General features: G+C 38.6%; 1 protein-coding gene across 16 annotated transcripts in view; it reads left to right on the forward strand.

The window, feature by feature from the left end:
- PARD3 (par-3 family cell polarity regulator) overlaps window positions 1–22850 on the forward strand; it is a 457172-nt gene that overhangs the window by 273204 nt on the left and 161118 nt on the right. For all 16 annotated transcript variants that reach the window (XR_012624146.1, XM_074832438.1, XM_074832496.1 and 13 more), the window contains 3 exons: window positions 2557–2745; window positions 3223–3393; window positions 15040–15190. Coding sequence is in view for 15 of the 16 variants with exons in the window: in XM_074832438.1 (XP_074688539.1) it covers window positions 2557–2745; window positions 3223–3393; window positions 15040–15190 (511 nt within the window). In the remaining variant the exon portion in view is untranslated. The remainder of the gene's footprint in view (window positions 1–2556; window positions 2746–3222; window positions 3394–15039; window positions 15191–22850) is intronic.

Consider the following 22850-nt stretch of genomic DNA (forward strand, 5'->3'; position numbering starts at 1 on the left):
CTCACATTAAGAATAGTGCTGAGCTGATAATGCCTCTTTGGTCTTGCTGAAGAGAAGTAGCGTAGAGGCCATTAGCCAAGTCCTTGGGGATGCTTACTGAGATGCTCTCTCCAATTGACCCTTTGACATATAGAAGTGCACCCCACGAGGACAGGCTGTGCAGGGAAGCAGTTTAGTTCTCTGCCCTGGAAGGGAGATCACTGTGGCTGAAGTTCTGGCAGATTTTTTAGAAGATTAGAAAATATTGGGGGAGAGGGGAGATTGAGTGTAAATTTATAACAGTAGTACAGAAAAATCCCATAAATTTATGTGCTTCCTTGGGTTACCCATACATCATACCTTGGCTTTATCTCCCTTTTGGCTTGCAAACTTTTATTCCTACTACTGTTTATTAAGGAATATGAAAACTGTCAGTATTACAGAAACTAAAAGGTAACGTGCATCTGTCTCAGATTGTTTTATTCTACAGCCAGCTGACAAAAGATGCATTCAAATGTGTGCTGTAACTAGTGCTTCTGTGACCCAAGCAGGAAAATTAGGGTTGTAATTTACCCCAAATGTGGGAAGTAATTTTTAGATCCAGTTTTTCCACAGACACAGTGCACCTTTGCATTCCTGACAGCTAGCACAGATCTTGCTGTTCTGTGTGGCCAAGAGATGTATTTGGGTAATGGGGTTCATAAACGAGCCAGCCTTGGATAGGGGCTCTTTATTATTTTTTTTAATTGATGAAGCATTATGCTTTGTTATAAACAAAAGATGGTTATAGACAAGCAAATAGTGTCTAGTGCAAGGGAAAGGGCTGGTGAACACATTAAGGTTCATGCTTTTAACCAAGTGGGAAAAGATAGAGCTCCTGTTTTTCTTCCCTCGGCTGTTCTGGTTCTCTCAGCAGTCTGCCTGCCTTCCCATGTGACATTTTTGCATTGCATTTCTAGGTCAATGGTGACACAACTAGCATGCTTGTGCCCAAATTGATCATCTCAGTCTGCTGTACTCCACATGGCTTTCACATCTATCTTTGCTGTAGTCTGTGTTTGGATTTCAGAAGAGCCTGTCAGCTTTGTATTTCCTCAGGTCTTAAGAGACAGGGATGGCTCAGCAGGCACACATTAACTTCTCATGTGTCTTGTCTTGCTTCAAGTATCTGGGAGTAGAAGAAAAATAGGAGCGAGCTTTGCAAATAGGTGAGAGTGATGTGGGAGAAGTCACTATAAAATCAGTGTCAGTAAGGGAGGTGACGTATTTGCTAAGATTATGAAAAAAAAATGGCCAGATTAATTCTTCCAGAGAAGAACTGCTGACTCTTGGACATTAGTGTGCACCTTTTGGTGGACGTTCTCTTACTCTTTCTCCTTCATGTGGGTGAGGAAAAAACAGCACAGTTGGGTTCATGAGCATCTTTCTGGAGGTCAGACACTGGGCCCACTGCAAAGAATTGCCTTTTTAAGGGCGTGGCTGTTTTCTTTAGTTGATAAAGTTATAACCAAAAGTGGTTATAACCACTTCGTTATTACTGAAAGATAGTCAGAGACAAGTGGACAGTGTCTACTGCAAGGGATGGGGCTGGTGAACAGCCTGTGCCTCCCGTTCTTCTTTTTGGTGGCAGCAGCCTCTTGTGTGTGAGCACTCCTCCTCAGGGTCTGACCATTTTCTTTCTTGGGTGCTGTGCCCATGTCTGCTGCCCTCACGAGTGCCACTGCTCTGTGGGAACACCACAGGGTCCCTGCTCCCAGCCTGACGCCACCCTGAGCTTGGCAGGAGGCAAAGCGAGGGGCTAGTCACGTGCACTTGCACGGCTTTTGGGTTCATGGAAGGGGGTCGCTGAGCAGCTCCTTGCTGGGGACTCTGGCAGGCCTAGGATTGCAACTCCAGGTGTTCAAAACCTGGGATTGTCCCAGCCAGGCTAAAACTTGGTGTGGAGGACAGCAAAGAACCAAAGATGTGGGTAAGAGGACAAAGGTAAGGGGCAGAGCCAGGAAAGACAGGAAAATTGGCACTCAGACCTAGATTTGATGCTAAGCCTGGCAATAGCAGAGAGATGTGCTGTTGCAGATCTTAGCTGTGCCATCTTCTGTTTTTCTTAACATAGCTAGTTTTAATCAAAATGAGGTGAATGAATAATTTTTTAATTTAGTTTTCTTGCACTTAGTTTCTCCCCATGACTGCAAAGCTACCATAGATGATGAAGATATTTTAAAAATTCTGTAGGTTTGCAAGTAAGAAAGTATTTCTGATACAGCTCTCTTTCAGCTAATGAGATAGCAGCTTACGTATGACTTGGTATTAATTCCACATTCAGTAATGACACACAATTCAATTATTTTACTAGACAGAGAAGCGCTTAGACACAAACCTAAATTATTTCTGAATCTAGGCATCAGTTGGAGGTGATTGAAAATACACTATTTGTGCATGTTTCTTCAAATAATTACTGTGGAAAATATTGTGGCATTGTAGTTAAAAGCAGGGGTTTTTTAATGCTAATAGCTGAGAGGGAAGAGAATTCCCAAAGAGAAATGCTCTTCTATAATCCCATGCTAATCTTCCCGACAGAAAGCAGAAGAGGAGGAGCTTGTCCTCACACCTGATGGCACCAGGGAATTCCTGACATTTGAAGTTCCACTGAATGACTCTGGATCAGCTGGACTTGGCGTGAGCGTCAAAGGTAACCGGTCAAAAGAAAACCATGCCGATTTAGGAATCTTCGTCAAGTCCATTATTAACGGTGGAGCAGCATCCAAGGTAAGAGGGAACATCTGTGTGCTTTGGTCTTCCTCAGTTTTCTATAATAAGGCTGTTTTGAAAATAACCACAGATTCAAGAAGAATGAGATTGCTCTGTAACTATCTTTTTCCAATTACACCATCAGAGGTAACATTTAAATTTCTACTCAGATTCACATGTTTGCATGTCCCAGGATTTAAATAGCCCTAACAGATTTTCGGGAAGGATAGGAGCCGTCTCTGGTACAGTTCAATTAGTATGCTATTTGTGCAAACAGGTTATGATAATAGCTTGCAGTTCCAATCTATAATTGGAATAGACATTTCCTACAGTGGCTGCAATGGAAGCTGTTATACCAGAGTTCATTTGGCCATAAACTATTAGGACTAAGCATAGTTATTTGATTATTTTTCTTTTGTTTTTTTCCTCTCTCCAGCAGACTAAACTTCTTTTGTGCGTGTTTTATGTAACTAGCTATAATCTTTCCTTTTCCAGGATGGCAGGCTTCGAGTGAACGATCAACTAATAGCAGTAAATGGAGAATCATTATTGGGCAAAACAAATCAAGATGCTATGGAAACCTTAAGGAGGTCCATGTCCACTGAAGGAAACAAACGGGGAATGATTCAGCTTATTGTGGCAAGGCGAATAAGTAAATGCAATGAGGTAATACACTTTTGAGATTGGGACTGGGAGTTTTCACTTCTAATGTATTTGTGTTTTTAGAAGATGTCATGTTTCCTCTGAGACCTGGAAAATAATATTTGAGAAGCTAAAGAAGGAGAATTGCAAAATGATCTGAATTTCAGTGTTAGACATGCCAACTTTATTACCAATCAATAAAGTTTTTCTTTTGAGTATTTTCATCAATGAATAACAGGAAACACTGAATAAAACTATATTGATTTTGTAATTGGATCCCACTGTTTACGTGATTTTTGTTCTTTGGAGTTTTTTATGTAGGTTTATCAAATCTTTTGTTTACAGACTTAGTGTTAACTGCCTTGCTTCTTTGTCACTTTAATTTTTTTTTAATTAGGAGTACATTAAAAGTTCCATGTAAAGATTCTGCAAAACTTAATGCAAATAATTCTGTTATTTTGGATTTTAAATGTGTTGTGTCTTGGACTTCACTGCAGGGAAGTAGGAAATACTGAATTCAGGGTAAAGTGGTGATTCTTTTTCTGATAATATTTGCAACTTCTGTCTCCTCCAGTGCAATGTTAATGTGTTGATGTTTTGAAACATATTCATGATTTCTAATAGTTTATCTTCTAGATTAATGTAAATAATGCTGTATAGTAGAAATATGTGGGCATATGATACTGAGAAGGACTGCAGATGCTGTGGAGGACTGAATTAGACTTCAAAATGATTTTGACAAATTGGAGAAATGCACTGTGTTAAATAGGGTGCAGTTGAATGGTGGGTCAGGGAAGCATCTGTTCTTCAGACATCTAAAAGTCATTCTTTCGTTCTTGTTAACACCGGTAAGGGCTTATCGGGAATGTTATTTCTTGAGCATCGTGCTTCAAATATGATGTGCACAAATTGGTTTAGTACTGCTGATCCTGCCTAGGGGGAAAAGGAATGATTTATTTTTTAACGCATAAAATTGATCTTAGAAAAATTCCAGTCCATAGTGTATTATAAAATCATGTCTGAAAAAGACACTAACCTCTCTAAAAGTATCAAGCTGCTCTTGATTAACTGCTTATACATAGCTTTAGTACACATACGCACATGTTTATATATGAACACTGCTGGAAAGCCAGTTTGGATGCACGTGGTTTCTCACTTGGTATTGAAGGAATTCTGACCTTTTTGTATTTGGTGATGTCCTGTTCTAGCCCTAATTCTGAACTTGGACTCCAGACTGTCCTTTGGAGACTGTTCCTTATTCCTACTCAATTTCAGATACATTTTATATGTTACTACATTAAAAGGGTGAAATATTTTAGACTATTTCTTTGTTTAATATATTTTTTTCAAAAAGGGTGTAGATGATGATCACTTTTCTCTTAGTGAAAGTCTTCTAGAGCAAATGTATCAAGATGGTGTTTTTAAACATGATGAGGCAAACCCAGCAGTAATGAATCAAAGATATTTGTCCTTAAATCCGATAGAATTTTTGCTCGTTCAGGTTCAATAGTTTGGTGCCCTACAACTGCTTGAGATTTAGTGTGATTTATTTTGCAGAAATCACATGGCAAAAATGGCACATCTCAAGTCTACAGTATATGTGCTCCAAGGTGAAAGAACTGATGCTAGAACCAGGTTTTGGTACACTAAATGCATCTGTAGAGGGAGCAGGATGGGGAGCTGCATCTGTCTGGGCCTACTTTACAGTTCTTTATGCGTTTTCCCAACTCCTTAATAAACTAGTGAGATGAGCCATGATGATTTGGGAAAGTGATGATATGCAATTATTGGTATAGTGACCATCTTTACAAAATCATTTTTGTAACTATTTTTGCTCAGGAATTATTGCTTTCATGACATTCATCCAAAGGAAATACGATGTCAATGATGTTTGCATATTTTAATATGATGAAAGCACAACTTGCATGAATGTAAAGCTATTTGTGCTGAGCTGGTAGTGTTCAAGAAGTCAATTTTCTGAAAGTCTTGAAATGCCCAGACTTCAATGAAATGAGAAGTGAAGAGATATTTTTTTTCTTCAGCATTTTGCAATTAAACCCTAGTTCCTTGTTCAAGAATTGGACAGATTTAAACTTTAGATATCATTAATATGATATAATACTGATAAGCTATGATAGTATTATTTATGTATCTTGCGTGAATACCATATATGAGTATGGTATTTAGTCAGCTTAGCCCCTAAGTAATGGATGTGTGGACTGAGACCCAGCTGGAGAGCAGCAGTGTGCAGCTGAGCATTGCAGTGATACTCACTTTCCCATGGAGCATCCGATATTGGCCTTGTCTGGCAGCCTCAGCTATATTATGCTTAATTCAGCAATGTAGATTACTTAGATGCGCTGGTCACAAGTTGTCCCCTTAGAATATTCCTGTAACTGCCACCAGCCTAGTATACAGTCTCAGCAAAGATTTTTAGTATTAGAACAAAAAATAAATGACATCTGACTGGTGGCAAATTCAGGAGCTTGCAGATAAGCAGTAAAAGCATCAGAAGGGCAGACCCTATCTTGATAAATCACACCTTCTACCAGCATAGAATCATAGAATTGTTTAGGTTGGAAAAGACCTTTAAGATCATCAAGTCCAACCATTAACCTAACACTGCTAAGTCCACCACTAAGCCATGTCCCTGAGCACCACATCTACACATTTTTCAATACCTCCAGGGGTGGTGACTCAACCACATCCCTGAGCAGCCTGTTCCAGTGCTTGACAACCCTTCTGCTGAAGAAATTTTTTCCTAATATCCAATTTAAACCTCCCCTCATGCAACTTGAGGCCATTTCCTCTTGTCCTATCATTTGGTACTTGGGAGAAGAGACTGACAGAGAGATTGACACCCACCTCGCTACAACCTCCTTTCAGGTAGTTGTAGAGAGTGATGAGGTCTCTCCTGAGCCTCCTTTTCTTCATACTAAACAACCCCAGTTCCTCAGAAATGGGATTTTACTGTTTTTTCTCAAAAAGAAATGTTTACCTTTTGAGAAAGTATTTCTCTGGTGTTTTCTGTGCTTTTCTCCCTCTTTTGGTTCTCCAAAGGAGTCACCATAAAATAACAGCAACAAAAAAGATCCTGTTCAACTGATTTAAAGATTGGACCAGATGATCCTTGAGGTCCCTTCCAACCTGGTATTGTATGATTCTATGATTTCTTTCCTGTGTTGATTCAGCATTGTATGTGCCCACTTTGTGGACAAAATTATAGCTTACACTCTTGTTAGTCTTGCAGAACCACAGTTAAGTGGAATAAGCTTGATTATATTCCCTTTGTGCATCACCAACAGCAGTGTTCCTTCCCTTCCCATTCCAGTGGCGTGGTCAGTCCTGCACCGTGGCATGAGGTCAGAACTCTGTGCCCTGGGATTGTCCGCCGTGCCACAGAGCAGCCACAAGTGTCTCGGAAAGGGAAGTTGTACAAGGGGTGATAATGCCAATGCAGAGAATAATTATTCTAAATGTCTGGATCATAAAAGCATTTGCTATCTGGTTGTTAAAAAAACAACAGCAAAAAGAAGAAAAAAAAAACAAGCCTTTTTTTTCCCCTGGCTTCAAGTCCAATAATTGTTTTGCATTTGTAAAATCAAACTGTGTTCTTTTGAGACAGATAGGCAACACAGTCTTTTTCTTTCATAAAATTGAGTTTGAATTGGATTTTAATAAAGTTAGTAGTTTGAATACTGTTCTTCTGATTTTAATATTCATTTTCGTTATCAGCCCTAAGAATTGGAGGATGGGTAGAATTCATTTGACAGCACGGTTCTGCAGAGTGCCATTTCTCTGTGTTTCAGTTCAGACCAGAATTTTCACAAGCTTTTTGTATTGGTTGCTGTCAAGAAGAGAGGATGGCTCAGCCCCTGTTTTCCTGGGTTTAGACAGGCAGGGACAGTTGCTTCCAGTCTGCTGCAGAGGAGCTGTTTCTTTGTCAGAAAACTTTCTTAGGCTTCAGAAGTCAAAGTCTACTTAACTTGAGCATAAAACTATTTTAAAACTTTGTGAAGTGACCTCTGATACTCCTTTCTCATGCCAGCATTATTCTCATACAGCTTCACCAGTTTTCATGTTGTAGACTGAGCCTCCAAAGCAATTACAGTAACAATAAAAATGTACATAAACACCATAAGAGTATTATCTTGTCTTCAGAGAGGTAGTGAGAAGATCATTTACATCATCAGCGCTTACATAACTGTAAACTCAAAAGAGACCACAAACTTCCCAGAAGGTGAAAAGTGTTTTTATGCTGTTGTGGTTTTACTGAACTGAAGAGTTGCCTGTAGAAAGAATTTTCATTGACTCACCAGGAGATAGACTATAATCCATCCAGGTTTTCAAGTGAATTATCTTGTAGTAAATATTGATATAAGCATGGAGTGAGTGGTAGTTATGAATGAACTCCAAGCCAAAACTGTGTATCTGAGTTTTTCTCCTGTTTGCATTACGTCTACACAGAGTACAGTAATATAGTTAATTCTGTAAGCTGCACTACTACAAACATTGCAAAGCTTTGTTTAATATCTCAGCCACTGCAGGCAAAAATCACACAGTGAATATTTGATGGATTCTGTTAGATTAGTGTAACAAAAACATTTAGTTTGGGATTTGGATATATCTAAGGTTGCTGCCCCCCTTTCAAAAATGTTAAATATGCTGTTCTAATATGTGGTTTCAACTTTCAGCTTTGCCCTCTGATCAGCATTGTGTGTTGACTCTTCAACTTCCATATATAAATGAAAGAGAGACTTTAAGGTACATTCCCAAAGTTGTGTAGACAGTGGCAAAAGCAGGAAGAATAACAAATAGCATTGACTTGATATTCATATACAGCCAGTATTTAACACCTCAGTTTTCAGAAGATGTGGCCATCAGGTTTTTAGATCTTCAACTCAGGGCTGACATTTTTTAAATTATGAAGATTTAAGGAGAAACACTGGAGCTCCTTGCACCTTGTTCTGTTAATTAGTAATATTATTATGATTAGCCTGTATGGGCAAACAGCTGCTGACTGTATGGCCATAATACATACACAGTGCTTAGGCACGACTGTCAGTCAGATCCGTGCAGCTGGTGGCAGTATGTGCTGATTCAAGAAAATAAAGGTAATTGTTACTTTTGGGGTCCTGCTCTTTTCAGTTCTGCAACCTGGACAGCTTAGAGGCACAGAGTGCTCGTCTGCGCTCTGTTCATGTCACACACAGGCAGCACTTGTCTGCCATTAAGAGAAAGAGCATCACCATTTTCCTTAAAGTGGGAGATTTCAAGGATTTATCTTGTCTATCTCCCTGTTTTGACAGAATTAATGTCTTGCCAGATCTGCCTGAAATGAAGGTTTGCAGATGATTTGAAGATCCCCAAATTTCTTTCTGCATGCCTAATCATCTTTGCTTCAGTTGCTGAGTTGAAAACGGAGCAAACCGTGAAGCAGAGAAACAGTCATGAATCCAGACCATATAAGGACCTCATCAACTGTTTAAATAAATTGACTGGTAGACAGATCAGTGAAGAGACTTTGGAAATGTGTGGTTTCATTATAAAAGAAAGGAAACAAACAAGCATTTTTATTTTTTTCTGGTATGTGTGGAAATATAAAACATTCAGCATTATTTTTCCCTGCATGCATTACCTAGTTACCTACTTTGAAATGGATATGACAGGTTTGGTTTTTTACTTTTCTTGCTAGGTTAGTTTTGAGATGACCTTCTGGAGTTCACTTAACTATCAAAAAGGCTTTAGCATCTTCTCCAAACACAATGATTTCACTGTTCACTCCCTTCTCCAGGTCATTGATAAAGCTGCTCCTCAGCTGAAGCTGTTCCCAGCTCCAGTCCCTGGAGTACCTACAGCTGGCTTCTCTCCATCCTGATGATTGATCTTGGTGTCCAACCCTTTAGCCAGATTTCAACTGAGAAAACAAAAACTTAGTCCAATCTCAAGAAAATTGTTTAACGCCTTTGATATGAAGCCTTGGTAGAGTCTTTTGAAAATGCAAATATGTCATGTCTGTTTCATTGCCTGAGAGCTCAAGAGAGCTCAGTGGTGCCTTTGTGTAACTCCAGCATCCCATTGAGGCAGGATTTGCCCATGGACGTCTGTGTTCCCCATGGACCCATGTCCATCATGCTCAGTGATCTTACTCTTTATTGTATATGCCACCATTTTATCTGGAAGGAGGTCAGACGCCTGGTCTGTCGTTCCCAAGATCCCCTCTAGGAATACAGGCAGCCACCAGTCCTCTGGCACCATGGCCATTTGTAACAGTATGTTGAATGTTTTGGCCAGCAGTTAAGTAATTTCATGTTTGAGTTTCTTCAGGGCTTTTGGGAGAATGACATCCAACCTGGGTGACGTGATAACTTCTCACCTACCCATTTTAGTCTAATGCTCCTGTGTATTTTCTTCTGGCTGATCTCACTCCTCTCCTCTCCCGGCTATCTTCAGCAGTAAAGACTGAGGCAACGAAATTATTTAGCTTCCCCACTGCAGATTTGTCCCTCAATGCCCCTTTCACTCTTGCCATCAAGGGGTGCAACTGATTCCCTGTGTACCTTCTCATGTCAGATGTCCTTAGTGAACATTTTACCTTCAGTCTGAGCATCCTCTGAAGGGTGCTGCTTAAATTCTTCCTTCTTCCTCTCAATTTCTTAGGCCATATTGGTGTGGGTTTTTTTAATTGTGGCACTTTTTACCTGAGCTTCTAATACAGGACTTTTTAATGGTCTCCTTTTAGGTTTCTGGTTGTCTTTGTGGTGCATGATTTTCAGTGTACTTAGATAAACTTCTAATGGTAAACATCCCAAGAAATACTTTTAAAAGTTAGTTGTTGGGAAAGTATGTACATGGTTTTCTATTTTGTAGTATCCTGTTCTGCCTTTCTACCAGTCCCCATTTATTTTGACTTACTTTTTTCTCCTTTACCTGTTTTCTATCCTTGCTATCAACTTAGAAGCTCCATCTTGGCCCAGGTTCGTCTCCATACCCTATATCCTATCATCTAACTACATTTTGTAAAATTGTGTGGGTTTCCTCCCACCATTCAAAAAGCATTTTTTGTCTTCTCCTTGACTTTTAACATTGTCTAACCAGGAGTGTGGTATTTCTTAGAAACACTGTACTAATTTTACATTTACTGATGCATGACTGTGTATCTAAGTCAAACCTGACCCTTTTACTGGCTGTGTGCCTACATTTTTGCATCTTGCAAACTCTGTCCCTAAAGCAGGATCCCAACTTGGGTGGTAACAAAGAAAACCATATTTAATATTGGTAGTAGTATTCTAAAAGGATCTCTGTTGAAAAAGGAAGCAGAAGCATTTTGAATATCTTAGCCACAGTACACAGATCTAAGAAAACAAAAAGAAAGCCTGGAGAATAATTCTGTCTAACAGAAAGAGCTTCAGTACCCTGGATGCAGTGTAATATAGCAAATTTGTATACTGACTTCTTTAAAATCCATAATGCTTGCATACCAGTATTTGGATAATTTACTGTCTGAAGGAAAAAGGGAGTCTCATTATTGTTTCTTTTTTTTTTTTTTAAAGTTTGTTTATGCTTTGAATATTTTGGCAATGTTCTTGTGCATAAACTTTTTTCATATTTATGTGCATAACTTCAGATAGGATGGATGGTGGTATTTAAGTAAAAAGGACCGCATTATTTGTCCTTTTATCATCTAGATAAGCAGCAGCTGGACTAGTTAGTACAGACAGTGCTTTAGCAAACAGCTGGTTCTTATCTGAATGACAAAGGGCCAGGGTAGAGACCTTTTTTATTAAAAAAAAAAAAAAAGTCTTGTTTCTATTTTTATTTTAAGAGAATGGAGAGAAAAGCAGCTACAGGCAATCTGTAGCATGTGAGGGTTTATCACATTTTTACGAATATGATCATTTATTATAGATCAGTGCTAGGACCCGGAGAGGGAACTCTCTGTTTTCAGCCTGGAGAGGAGAAGGCTCAGGAGGATGTTAGCAGTGTCTGTAAATACCTGATGGGGGGAATAAAGACCAATCCAGACACTTCTCAGGGCTGCCCAGTGCCAGGACAAGAAGCAGTGGGCACAAACTGAAATTCAAGAAATTTCTTTAAAGAGAAGTAAAGAAAGTTCTCCTGAAAGGGTGGTCAACCACTGGCACCAGATTGCCTAGAGAGGTTGTGGAGTCTTTGTCCTTGGAGGTATTCAAAACCCAGCTGGACAAGGCACTGGGCAACCCGACCTTGCTTTGAGTAAGATGTTGGACTAGATAATCTCCAGTGGTTCTGTCCAACCTCAACCAGTCTGTGACTGAGCTGACACATCCAGAAGTGCTCCTGCTAGGGGCAGCTTTTGATAGAAAGCATAGGGGCCAGCTGCTGCCTAGCTTGCTTTCCTGGCCAGGCCTTTAATGAACATCAGGAATTCGTACATCTTTGTTTATCTTACCTACTCTCTATCAGTTAATCAAATTAAATTATACTGATAGCTAATGGAAGGAGCTGGAATGTGTAATTCAAGCTCCTTATTAGAAATGCATCAGGGAGAGCAAGTCTTTATTTGAACTGCAATCTTGCTTTGGATTGTTGGTCTCTTTGTCTTGCCCACAGCACAGTTTCCAAAATCAGTGTATTTTTTCTTACACAGACTTTCTGTTAACAATGTAAGGAAAAAAAGCCAGTTGTGGAATTCTGGTCTAATTTTTGCTATTTTATAAAAGGTATTGTATCTTTTGTAAAATATTTGTGTAGTTGGCTGTCGATGCCTTTGTTTAAACCCATCTTTTGAGATGCTAATTAGAAATGGAAAAAGTTTTCCCCATGAACATTATAAAATACGTGATTCACTTTACAAAACATGGCCATCTAAACACAACACTCCTGCTATTTCTTTTATTTACCATTTACTTTACTGTATCACTGGGAGTGAATTTCTATGTATTTCTCTGATTCAGAGCTTTCTTCATGTCAGTATCTTTCTGAAAATCTCTTGTGACCTTCCTACAAATGAGTTTGAAAGTTGATGGGTTGTCACATAAAGAAGGACTGTGCAATAGGGCTCACTAAAAGCTGGACACTTGTTACATAAAGTCATCAATACAGCACCGGGAGAATAAATCCCAAAGCACTTTGGTATTTTCACACCTTATTTAAAGGCAGTGAAATAAAGGTTAGTTCATCATGTAATGCCTTTATCATGCAAGTTTAAGCTCTCAAGCAGTTGAATGTTGCTGTGGTTTTTTTTCTTACACTGTTTCAGAATTTAACATTTCTATTCTTCTTGAATTTGCCTTAGATTCCTTTATAACTGAGGCTACAAATATTGTTTAATTTACTTTTCAGTAAAGCTGTCAGTTGTAATCTGCAATTTAAAAAAACTAATAAAACAAATCCTCATTTCACAATTTAAACCTTATTGAGTCTAATTCACTTGCACTGCAAGTTTATTATTCTCCTGCAGCTTGACGTGCCTCCAATTGTAATTGTGTTGACCCTCCGATGCAGTAAATCTCCCCAGTGCTTATCAAACTGGGAGAGATAAGTCTACAATTTGGAACTTCATTAAATATCTCATTTATATTAAACAGATGATGGCTTTGAACAGAAATAATTTTTACAGATTCTGCGACCTCCCGATCGTGGTCACCTCGACTTTGTAATGCAGCATTTTGCAAACCTCCACCCCTCCATGTACCGGGCATTACACCAGCACCCAAGTGTCAGAAGTCCTTTGTCTATCGGGCTGACTTCAAAGCTTCTGCTGTGGAGACTGTAGCTGGGCGCTTTGTAGCTCTCGAAGCAGATTTTTTAAAACCTTTCGTAGCGTATATTTCTTAGTCATCTGGGGCTTGTGGGTAGAGTGATTAATAATGGGAAGCTGTTTAAAGAAGGGAAAACAACCAACAAACATGTTGCTTGCTATTGTAATTCATGAAACTATAAACTACTCCTCTCATGCTCGGTTAGAGACCAGCCCTTGGAATAAGCATTCCCAGTTCCCAGTGGCTTCAAAGAGTTTGCAGCGTGCTCAGTATCTTGCAGTATCTGGTCCCCACTGTATTTCAATACATATAAAATATATGCCATGGGATTTGTGTAAGGACATTGTTCTTGGGATTCAACTATACACTTCAATACAAAGAGGAGTGTTGGTGAGAACAGCAAATGCTTTGACGTGCGAGTTCATATTATTACCCTGCAAAACGCATCTATTTTTACATATTTGTTTATTTTTTTAATAGAGCTGGATTCAATTCACGCTGTTTAGGTGAAGTGGTTTAATGGTCTAGGCAAAGCTCCCTTGGCAGCAATACCGAGTAGCCAGCAGGATGTTAGAGCTCAGGTGAACCGAGAGCTTTAGGGGCAGGAAGGCTGGATGGTGTGAGGGCTGATTGATGGTGTGGGGAGTCTCTTGTCTCTGCAGTGAGCGACAGGGTGCTCACAAATTGGGCATCCAAACTGACTGGTGAGCGCACGGGTGCTCGTTCTCCTCACTCCCAGGGGCTGCAGTGGCAGTGGAGCTGCCCATGGCTAATGGGGTGTCTAAACCCAGCTAGACAATAGCAGATTATTTTCTTTGCCTCGCACAGGTGCTGCTTTGCGCTGAGCTCTGATCCTCTGGGGCTCACAGAGGAAAACTCAATTTTTTCCTCTCTTTTTGAAAAATGTGAGAGGCATAGGCAGGAAAACAAGGGATAACTAGCTTCTACCTTCTACAAAGGCTGAGCTGGGAAGTTGCTCAGGGGAGCCTTCTGATGGAGAGCAGCTAGGGTGGGGAGGAAGCCTGTACGTGCAGTCTTCTCGTCTGTGCATGTGGCCAAGCAGCCCATCTCCATCGCTTCTTCCACCACCTACCTCATCTGTCTTGTAATGCCCTGGGGCGATCTGCCTGGAGTCATGGTGGGCAGGGACCCAGCAGCTCTGGGGGTTGAGGGTTGGCCTGAGGAGGGCACCTCAGGTCTTGCCAGTTCTGGATTTTGTGGCTCTGTCTGGATGCTGCAGCAGTGCCAGGGCTCAGGGAAGCTTCCAGACTGAACAAAGCACATGAGGTCTCTGTACCCTGCAGCCAGAAAAGGCAAAGCAGAGAACTCACCATAAGTAGAAAAAAAAAAAAAAAAAGTTACTGTGAAGTCTGACTACTTTTTTTTCCTTTCCCTCCTAACTACAGACATTTTTGAATGTTTGCATATTGGTTACTAATATGTTGTGGTAGAGTTTCCTGGGGGTTTTCGCAATGATTACATTTGAAAGCAAATTGCAGCACTTCAAAAAAGCACCAGCAGCCCAATTCCAAATGGAGTTCCTGCTCCGCGCTCCTGACAGGGGCCACCTTCTGACAGGCTGTCAGTGTGGGAAAGATGGCCCAGCTGTCTGCCTGATAGTATTGAAAAAAGCCAAAGCTGTCTGTTTAAGAAATTATCCAATAAAGAGACACCAAAAAGCAATGGTTTTTTTCACCAATTTTCTGTTGAAGGGTTTGGAATTTGACAGGGCACCATGGGAGGTGCAGTGTAAAGTGGCCCAGAAAGTTGGTCATTAAGCAGAGCTGTCACTGCAAATTATATTTGTCCAGGGTGAGAAGTTCTATCTCATTTGGTGCCCAGACAGGTCTAGGCCTCAGGCAAGTTGTTACAGTTCCCCCATGCTGCTAAATGGACCCTGGGCATTAATTTTCCTCTCTCTGTGCAGTTGGAGTCACCTGGGAGCCCCTCTGGGCCAGAGCTGCCCATAGAGACTCTGCTGGATGACCGGGAACGGAGGATTTCCCATTCCCTCTACGGCGGCATTGAGGGTCTCAGCGAGTCGCCCACAAGGAACGTGGCACTGAGTAGGATAATGGGTGAGTCAGATCAACTCTGCTAATCAGGGCGTGTTTTTATTCCTCTCTTGTGATTCATCAAAGGGCAATTAATGTATTATGTGGGAATCGGAGAACATGAAGGTTGCACTGACCAATTTAAAATGTACCTTAAAATTGTTCCATGCAAGCTTTCTCAATAGTTAATGTGAGAAAGAAAGTCAAATGAAATTACAAAGTGAATTTTGTATCCCATGACAGGTAAAAAAACAAGTAACGGTAGCATTTAACATGGTTTTTTCAGTGTCTAATCTGGAACAATAAATTACTGGTTGGTTTAGTCTCCATGTTGAGCCTTCATTCACATAAAAGTCAGTGACTCATGGGAATCTATAATTAATTTCAGCATTTCTTCTCCTCTGTTCCAGTCATACTAAAGTACAAAAATAAATAAGGCAAACTTACATCCATTTATGCTTATTAAGACATTTCATTAATTTGTTTGAATTTTTGCTTTGCAGGACACCAATTTTAAACCCTCATAACTAATTTTAAGCATCCTTTGTGTAGATTCTGTGCCATACCATCTGCATGGCCCCAGTGGATAATGAGGTTATTAGCAGTTGCTCTGCAGCAATTCAGCTTCCAATGTACAGAGTTAGGTAATAAAGACTTGCCTTGCCACAGGAGTGATCAGATTTACTGACTAGGATGGGATTAGTTTGAAAGGATTTTCAAATTTAAACACAAAAAGCATCTTGATGAAAATAGCACCTGACAGAAGACACGACGATTGCTTGCTTGAGTTGCAAGTTTTAAACATAAGACGTGGCCATTAAATCTGGGACATTTTTAGTGAGCTTGGCACACACAGAATATATTAGAAGATGCTGCTATAAACTTGATATGAAGCAAGGCTGAACTTAGTTTTTAATTGCTTCAGATTGATTTTTTCAGCCTCAGAAAATTAAAGTCCACCACTTAGGCTTTTTCCAGTCAACAGTTTGTATATATATTTCACTCTGCTTTGGGGTGGTTGTTTTGATTTGTTTTTTTAAAAAAAAATTTTATTTTGGGGTTTGCTTTCTCTTTGTGGTAGCAGAATAACACTTGTTAAACTGAAAATCCACAAATTTGCTATTTAAGATGCTTCTTCAGTTAAGTCTTTTGTCTTTTTTTGTGCATTTGGGCAACAGTAATTAGAAATAAATCATATTCTGTTTTATTGCATTACATTTTGTGCAGCTTGTAAGAAAAATTGTATACTTGAGAATCAAGGAAGCATGAAACCTTTTCACCCATAGTCATATGCTCTTAAAGAGAACAATTTAAAAAATCTATTTATTTGTTGACAAATTTAAGGAGTGATAAAATAATTTGAAGTCTGTAACACTACTCTTCCATAGAAGGGACTAGTTCTTGTGGTGTCATGGGTTTAGATAAAACATTGGCAAAGCACTACCTTCTGCTTTTTCCATCAGTGTTGCAGAGGATTTACACATAGAGCTCATATAAGCGTTAACGAGTTATCACTTAAACACCTTGTCCAGTGATGGGGGAAGAAACCCTGAGAGAGTCTGTGTGCATGTGTGTCAGCAATGCAGTTTACTTACACATCAAAGGAACACAGGACTTGCCATACCAAATCAACTAGGGGTTCATCAGTTTGGTATCATCCCTTTAGCAATAGCCAGTAACTGATGCTTCAACAAAAGGAAAAAAATCTTTCCAAAGCTCTTACAATCTATGCTTCTGGATACCTCTGCAGTATAGACATCGGGGGAAAAATACATCCTACATTTCATGTTTTATAACCTGAAGTAAATGTTTTAATTCCTCTGAATCATTGTTTTTCTGTGTTGTTTTCAGAAATCAGGAATTATATAGAAAATTGGTTGTGACTTAAATCCATTGATGCTTTGGTTGGAAGCACATGGAAAATCAAGTTGTGCCTGAATCACATAGTAAATGTGATCTAGTCCAGCGTAACTGAAAACTGGTCATGCCAGAACTGGGTCATTCCCTTCTGCAATCATGGCACCTTAACAGAGTTAAAACCCAGTTGTTAGGGAGCAATCAGTTTTTTTAATATGCATTTTTTCTGAATTAAGTTAAAACTACAGTGTTTATAATCTTTTGTGATATCATTGCATGCATGTTTTCTTGCAGTGCCATATAACAGAGAGGTATTATTACCTGTTAGGAGAGAGAGGTAGAGTTGCTTCTTTCAGAGTAGCTAACATTTGTAAGACTCAATAATTTATTATGCAGCAGAATTCCTGTCCTATTAGCATTGATAAAGAGAAAAATCTCAGAAATTTTATTGAGAAATACATGGTATTTGTATATGTGATGTTACATGACTTTTCCAGAGTTTTCCTTCTCTCTTGAAAATAAAAGCAAGGATTAGTCCTAAGAACAATCTGTCTGAGGAAGAATGGAGGTCTGTACCTTCCCATGAAGATCCTGATCATGAAAACAAGCCAAAAGGAGTGCTTTATTCAGTGCTGATTCCCTTGAGTGGTCTCTCCATATTGAGGAGCCCTCTGACTTATGGGCTCTCTGAATCACCTGATGTCTTTTTATTTACCCCTCAGTGGATTTAACTATGTAAAATTTTAGTACTCTCAGTACCTTGTGGTGAGGAGGTCACAGTTTGGTTTCAAGGGTGAAGGAGTAGGTCTTTCTGCTTCTTTTGCTTTGGATAAAATTGATGGGTTTTGAGTTTTCTTCCTTCCTAAGTTAGACTATTCAAAAGTGATAATCTCAAGGTCTGGAAAATGCCTGTTCTTTTCAGTTATTGCTTTAAAGTTGGAACAAAACTTCTAAGAGAGTTTTGTTTCTTTTAAATACATCTAATGTAATTTTCAGGAAAGGTATTTAAGACAATTTCCTTACTCTTTCAATCCATAACTGACAGCAAGAACTGTTTGTCAGAGCCTTGCTGTGAGAGTGGGAATAAAATACCAATTTTAGAACGTGATTTAAATTATGTAAAATAATGTGTGCTTACTGCAAAAAGGCTACATGAATCTTATAATGTTTCTGATGATTCTTATGTTGATCTGCTTTTCTAGATGATTATTGCTATTATAGGTTTTCTTATGCTTTTTTACTTGATAATATTTCACTGAAAATTTCTGATGGAGATACCACTTTCTGTATTCAGGGAATGATATTTTTGTTTTTGATGAGGTGGTTTTTTATTTATACAAATTGGGTCTTCTAAGAATTATAGATGGCTATAATAAACCCTTAAGTTTATTTATGTTTAATATTTTCAGGTTCCATGTTATTAGTACATACAAAATAATAACTCTGTTATGCTGGTTTGCTTGGCTCTATGGTTAAAAATTCAAGTCTCTTCTTCTGATACACTGTTCTTTTATATCATCCATTATGATCCTGAGTTTTGCAATACGCAAATACAAAGCTTCTGTCTATATAAATTATTCTTATTCAACAAACAGCTTAGTACAAAGTCCTCTTTCATCTCTTTCTTCTAGTTGCTGATTTTTTTTTTATGAACATGGTGGTTTTTGTTGCTAACAGTGATTAAACAGAAGTTATTTATCAGGGTGTACACAAAATGACAATAGCTTGCACTGAACCTGCTTTTCATCCTGAAGGGTCCCCCAGAACTTTGTAAAATTTGATAGTTCCTACACAACAGGAAGTACTTTGTTCTCTACGTAAATAATTGTTATCTTAAGGCTAGAATCAGGAGGAAGCACTGCTGAAAAAAAAATTAGCTAGAAATGTGGAGTGTGTGTGTCAATGAAATGAAAATAAACCTTTACAAGCAGAATGCAGTTCCCTGGCCAGGAATCTGATTAGAATGTGGTGGTCTGCTACAATACTCTTGACAGATCTGAGCACTCCCTTGAAATCCAAAGCCTGGATATAGTGGAGACATTTTTGTCCTTAGAAGTTCCCCAGACATTTATTCCTAATGCCACCTCTATTTATCTTGGAAAATTAGATGAGTATTGGTGGGAAATTTTGCCAAAACTCAGTATATTGCTGACATCAAATATGCTGTTAGTGAAAAATAAAAAAGAAGATCAGGAGAAGTTCTAATTTCTCATTGCACAATTCTCTGTATTCCTCCTGTAGGAAGTCTCATCACTACTATTATAATCATCATCACTATTTTCTTTGATTATTATTTCTATTATTTATTACTCTTATTTATTACTTTGGTTAATACTTCATTCTTCATCACAGAGTAGCTGTTGCAAATTTTTTGTCAGGAAGGTTAGGAATCACTTGCCATGTCAGAGCAAGAAAGGCCCTCTACTTGTGGAAGAAGCTTAAAGCATACTACTGGTCTGAATCCCATGATATCAAAATGCTTATGGGAGTCACTCATAAATGGTTTTGAACATATCGCAAGGGTGTTCAACAGATTTCTTCGACCTTCCTTTAAAGAGAAAGCAATAGCAAAATCACAAGACCCAAGCCAGTTGCAGTGCCATGACAGTGCGGTGTAGTATGGGAGCCAAGTTATCGCAGCAGTTTTTCAGGGATTTTCAAGATCTAAAACGACCTGGAGTAGTTTGGTTCTTCATGAGAAAGCCTGTTGTTCATTTTATGTACTGTGTATGCTCAGGGGTTTTTTGGAGTGCGTTACATTGGTGGTTTAATTCAGGTCCAAACTGTTTTCTGGTCTATTATAGGTCTAGGTTGAAGTGTTTCTGTTTGGCATATTTTTCCTTCTAAGGTCAAAGTTCTCATAGACCTGGAGACCAGCCATTTGGTACTGGAGCTCTGAGGCTTCTTTTTGTGCACAGACAGATGGGAACCCTTCTTACCCCATAGTTCGGTATGGTCCTCAGGCAGTGCTTGTTTAGATTTGTAACGTGTTCAAGAAATTTGTGCCTCATTGTCCTGAGATGAGACACACTTGAAAGGGAGAATGTTTTCCTTTCCTTGTTATGCCATCCAAAAGACTTTACATTATTACAGATTACCTCAGTTGAATTAACATATGCAAAACTGGACTTGAAGCATATTCATAGTCTAAACTTTATAGCTCTTTTCTAGCCCGAGGGAAATTTATTGTCTTGAAGAGGTTTGTAGACAGCTCAAGCAGCATCTTAGATTTGTACATCAGTCAAATATACTGATGATTACTAGGTTTGAAGTTTCTTTGATGTTTCCTTGTAACGTTTCTCACAACACTTGCAGAGTTGCTTTCTCCAAGGGTATTTTCTGTCCACTTCAGCTGAGCTCTCTACAAAGGATGTATTGAATCTGTTGCTGAGGTCTGTCTAACCATCTGCTGGAGGTGAAGCCTTTCACCTGTTTTTAGCTTCATCTGCAGTGAAAAGCATAGGCACGTCAGATGGGTTTTCTCCTTAATTCCAAAGCAACTATTAAAATGTCAGTCTTCACCCTTGTCAGATATAAAGAAGGGTAGTGAAAAGTTAAAAATGTTACTGAATTACTGTAGCCTCTCAAATGGGAAGTTCAATCTGCCGAATGCCATAAGGTTATACCTTTTCACAATCAATTCTTTGGAGACGTTATTAACTACAGAGTTAACAGTCTTGTAGGCATTATGTTTGGAAAGAAGTACATTACCAGGCTAAACATTAACCTGTCCATCAAAGAAGCTATTGCTGGGCAAAGAATCAGCTGTTATGCAAACTGAACACATTCATTTCAGTTTGACAGTGATGAGATGTTCACCATGCAGTACCTTTTTCTTCCAGCCACTTGTTCAGCCTTCTTCAGTGATCTCTTTTGAAGGCAGTTTCCTTCCCTTTGGAAAGCTATGTAAAATGTATTATCTAGTGCAGTGATCATTTTAGGTAGCTCTTCACGCGTATGGTTTTATTTGTTTTTTGTTTTTTAATAATTTCATGCAAAGGTAGTGATGGTAACTGAAACCTTTCCAGAAAAGAGGAAAAAATTCTTTCGTCCTGATTCTACACATTTTTTCCCCATCTGTAGAAAAAATAAAGTGTGAAAATATTTGATGTGTCTATAGAAGCAGTGTATGTTATGGAAATATAAGTTTTGCTATATGTTATTACTGCGGTGCGTCGTAGTTTTAGAATAATTTACAGTTTGTTGTCAGATTAACAGTTGATTAAACTGGTGCTTTTCTTCTCAAGAGATGTGACAATTTCGCTAATTGTTTTAGTAAGATAATACATTCCCAGGAATGAAATTCATGTAATGTCATGATCATTCATTAGAAATAATGTTGCGTGTAGTGAGAGAAGCAAACATATTAAATGACAGATCTTTTTAAGTCGAGCATCAATATCCAGGAGGAAAAAAATCTTTTGGAAGGTATTCTATCACATACAAAATTATGTGTAGCTAATGTGAAAGAATCACACTTAATAATTAGCCATTGCCTCAGATAACTAAATAATTTTCATCCAGATTTCCACATCTTTATTCTCCTTAAAGTAGGTTTTAGCTTAGTGCTTCTAGATGCTGAAATAACCTCTGTTTATTCCAAGTTAAAATTTTAAAACATAATTCTCTATTTCCACTGTTGTCCAAATAATATCATATAACCCCCATCCTCCCAACTCTATATCTCATGCATGTATCCTGAAAAACAGATTTATTCAGTTTTAAACCATAGTTATGTTACAAAGCATTGCAGTGAAAATATTCCTTCTGATATTCTTTATAGATTTTTAGTCTGTTTTGGTGGCATATAGTTTTCTACAGTTTTAAAAGTTCCTTCTGCTTTTTATACAGCAGTTTGACAATTGTTATACAATTTTATGCATTTATATGATTACTGCTAAAATATAATTATGCCTATATATTTATTTTCTAATACAAATATAATATATATTATATAGCATATAGAATATAATATATAAATATATAATTATGCCAAAATATATTTATGCCTGTAAAAGCAGCAGTGGTAATGGGTTTATCATATATGCACATCAAAACTGTTTTTTACTTGGAAACAGTGTTTTACTAGTTTGTAAGAATCCTCTAAATACCGTCTTTTAACTGCTACTCTCACAAATTAACCCAGTGAAGTCTGCCACCGAACAAAGAATAATGTTGAGTCCTTATTATGTCTCTTTCATGTATGTGATAGCTCTAGTTTAAGCATTTTAACAACAGTGTTAAAATTCGCTTGAATTTGGTGGTAATAGAATTAGGTAATATTTTTTTCAAATTTTGCATGTGTGCCTCCAGATTATTTTTTTTAAAGGAGAGAATGAAAATTTGGAATCGTTCAGCTTTAGCCATGAGTTCTCATCACCTTTCACAATTCTTGCCTTTGTGGAGTCATTATTAAAGGGTTCCAAGTTCCAATAGCAGTCAAACAAGTTTCAAATTTCATGAGGGCAAGATTGATTAGAAGTGATGAGCTCTGTTAGTCCCTGTTGAACTCATTCTTCTTTTCTGCCAAATGATTTGATGCAAGAGAAGACATCATTTTCTGGGACAGGTACTTTTCAGTGGTTCCTAGTGACAGGACCTGAGACAATAGGCACAAATGGAAATGCAGAAGGTTCCCTCTGAACATCAGGAGACACTTTTTCACTGTGAGCGTGACTGAGCACTGGCACAGGTTGCCCAGGGATGTGGTGGATTAGAAATATACAAAAGACATTTATTTGGTCAGGGCCCTGGGCAAATGGCTGCAGGTGTCCCTGCTTGAGCAGGGGGGTTAGACCAGACGTGAGGTCCCTTCTAACCTGAATCA

Source organism: Strix aluco, chromosome 1, assembly GCF_031877795.1.
Source record: "Strix aluco isolate bStrAlu1 chromosome 1, bStrAlu1.hap1, whole genome shotgun sequence".
NCBI classification, from domain to species: domain Eukaryota; kingdom Metazoa; phylum Chordata; class Aves; order Strigiformes; family Strigidae; genus Strix; species Strix aluco.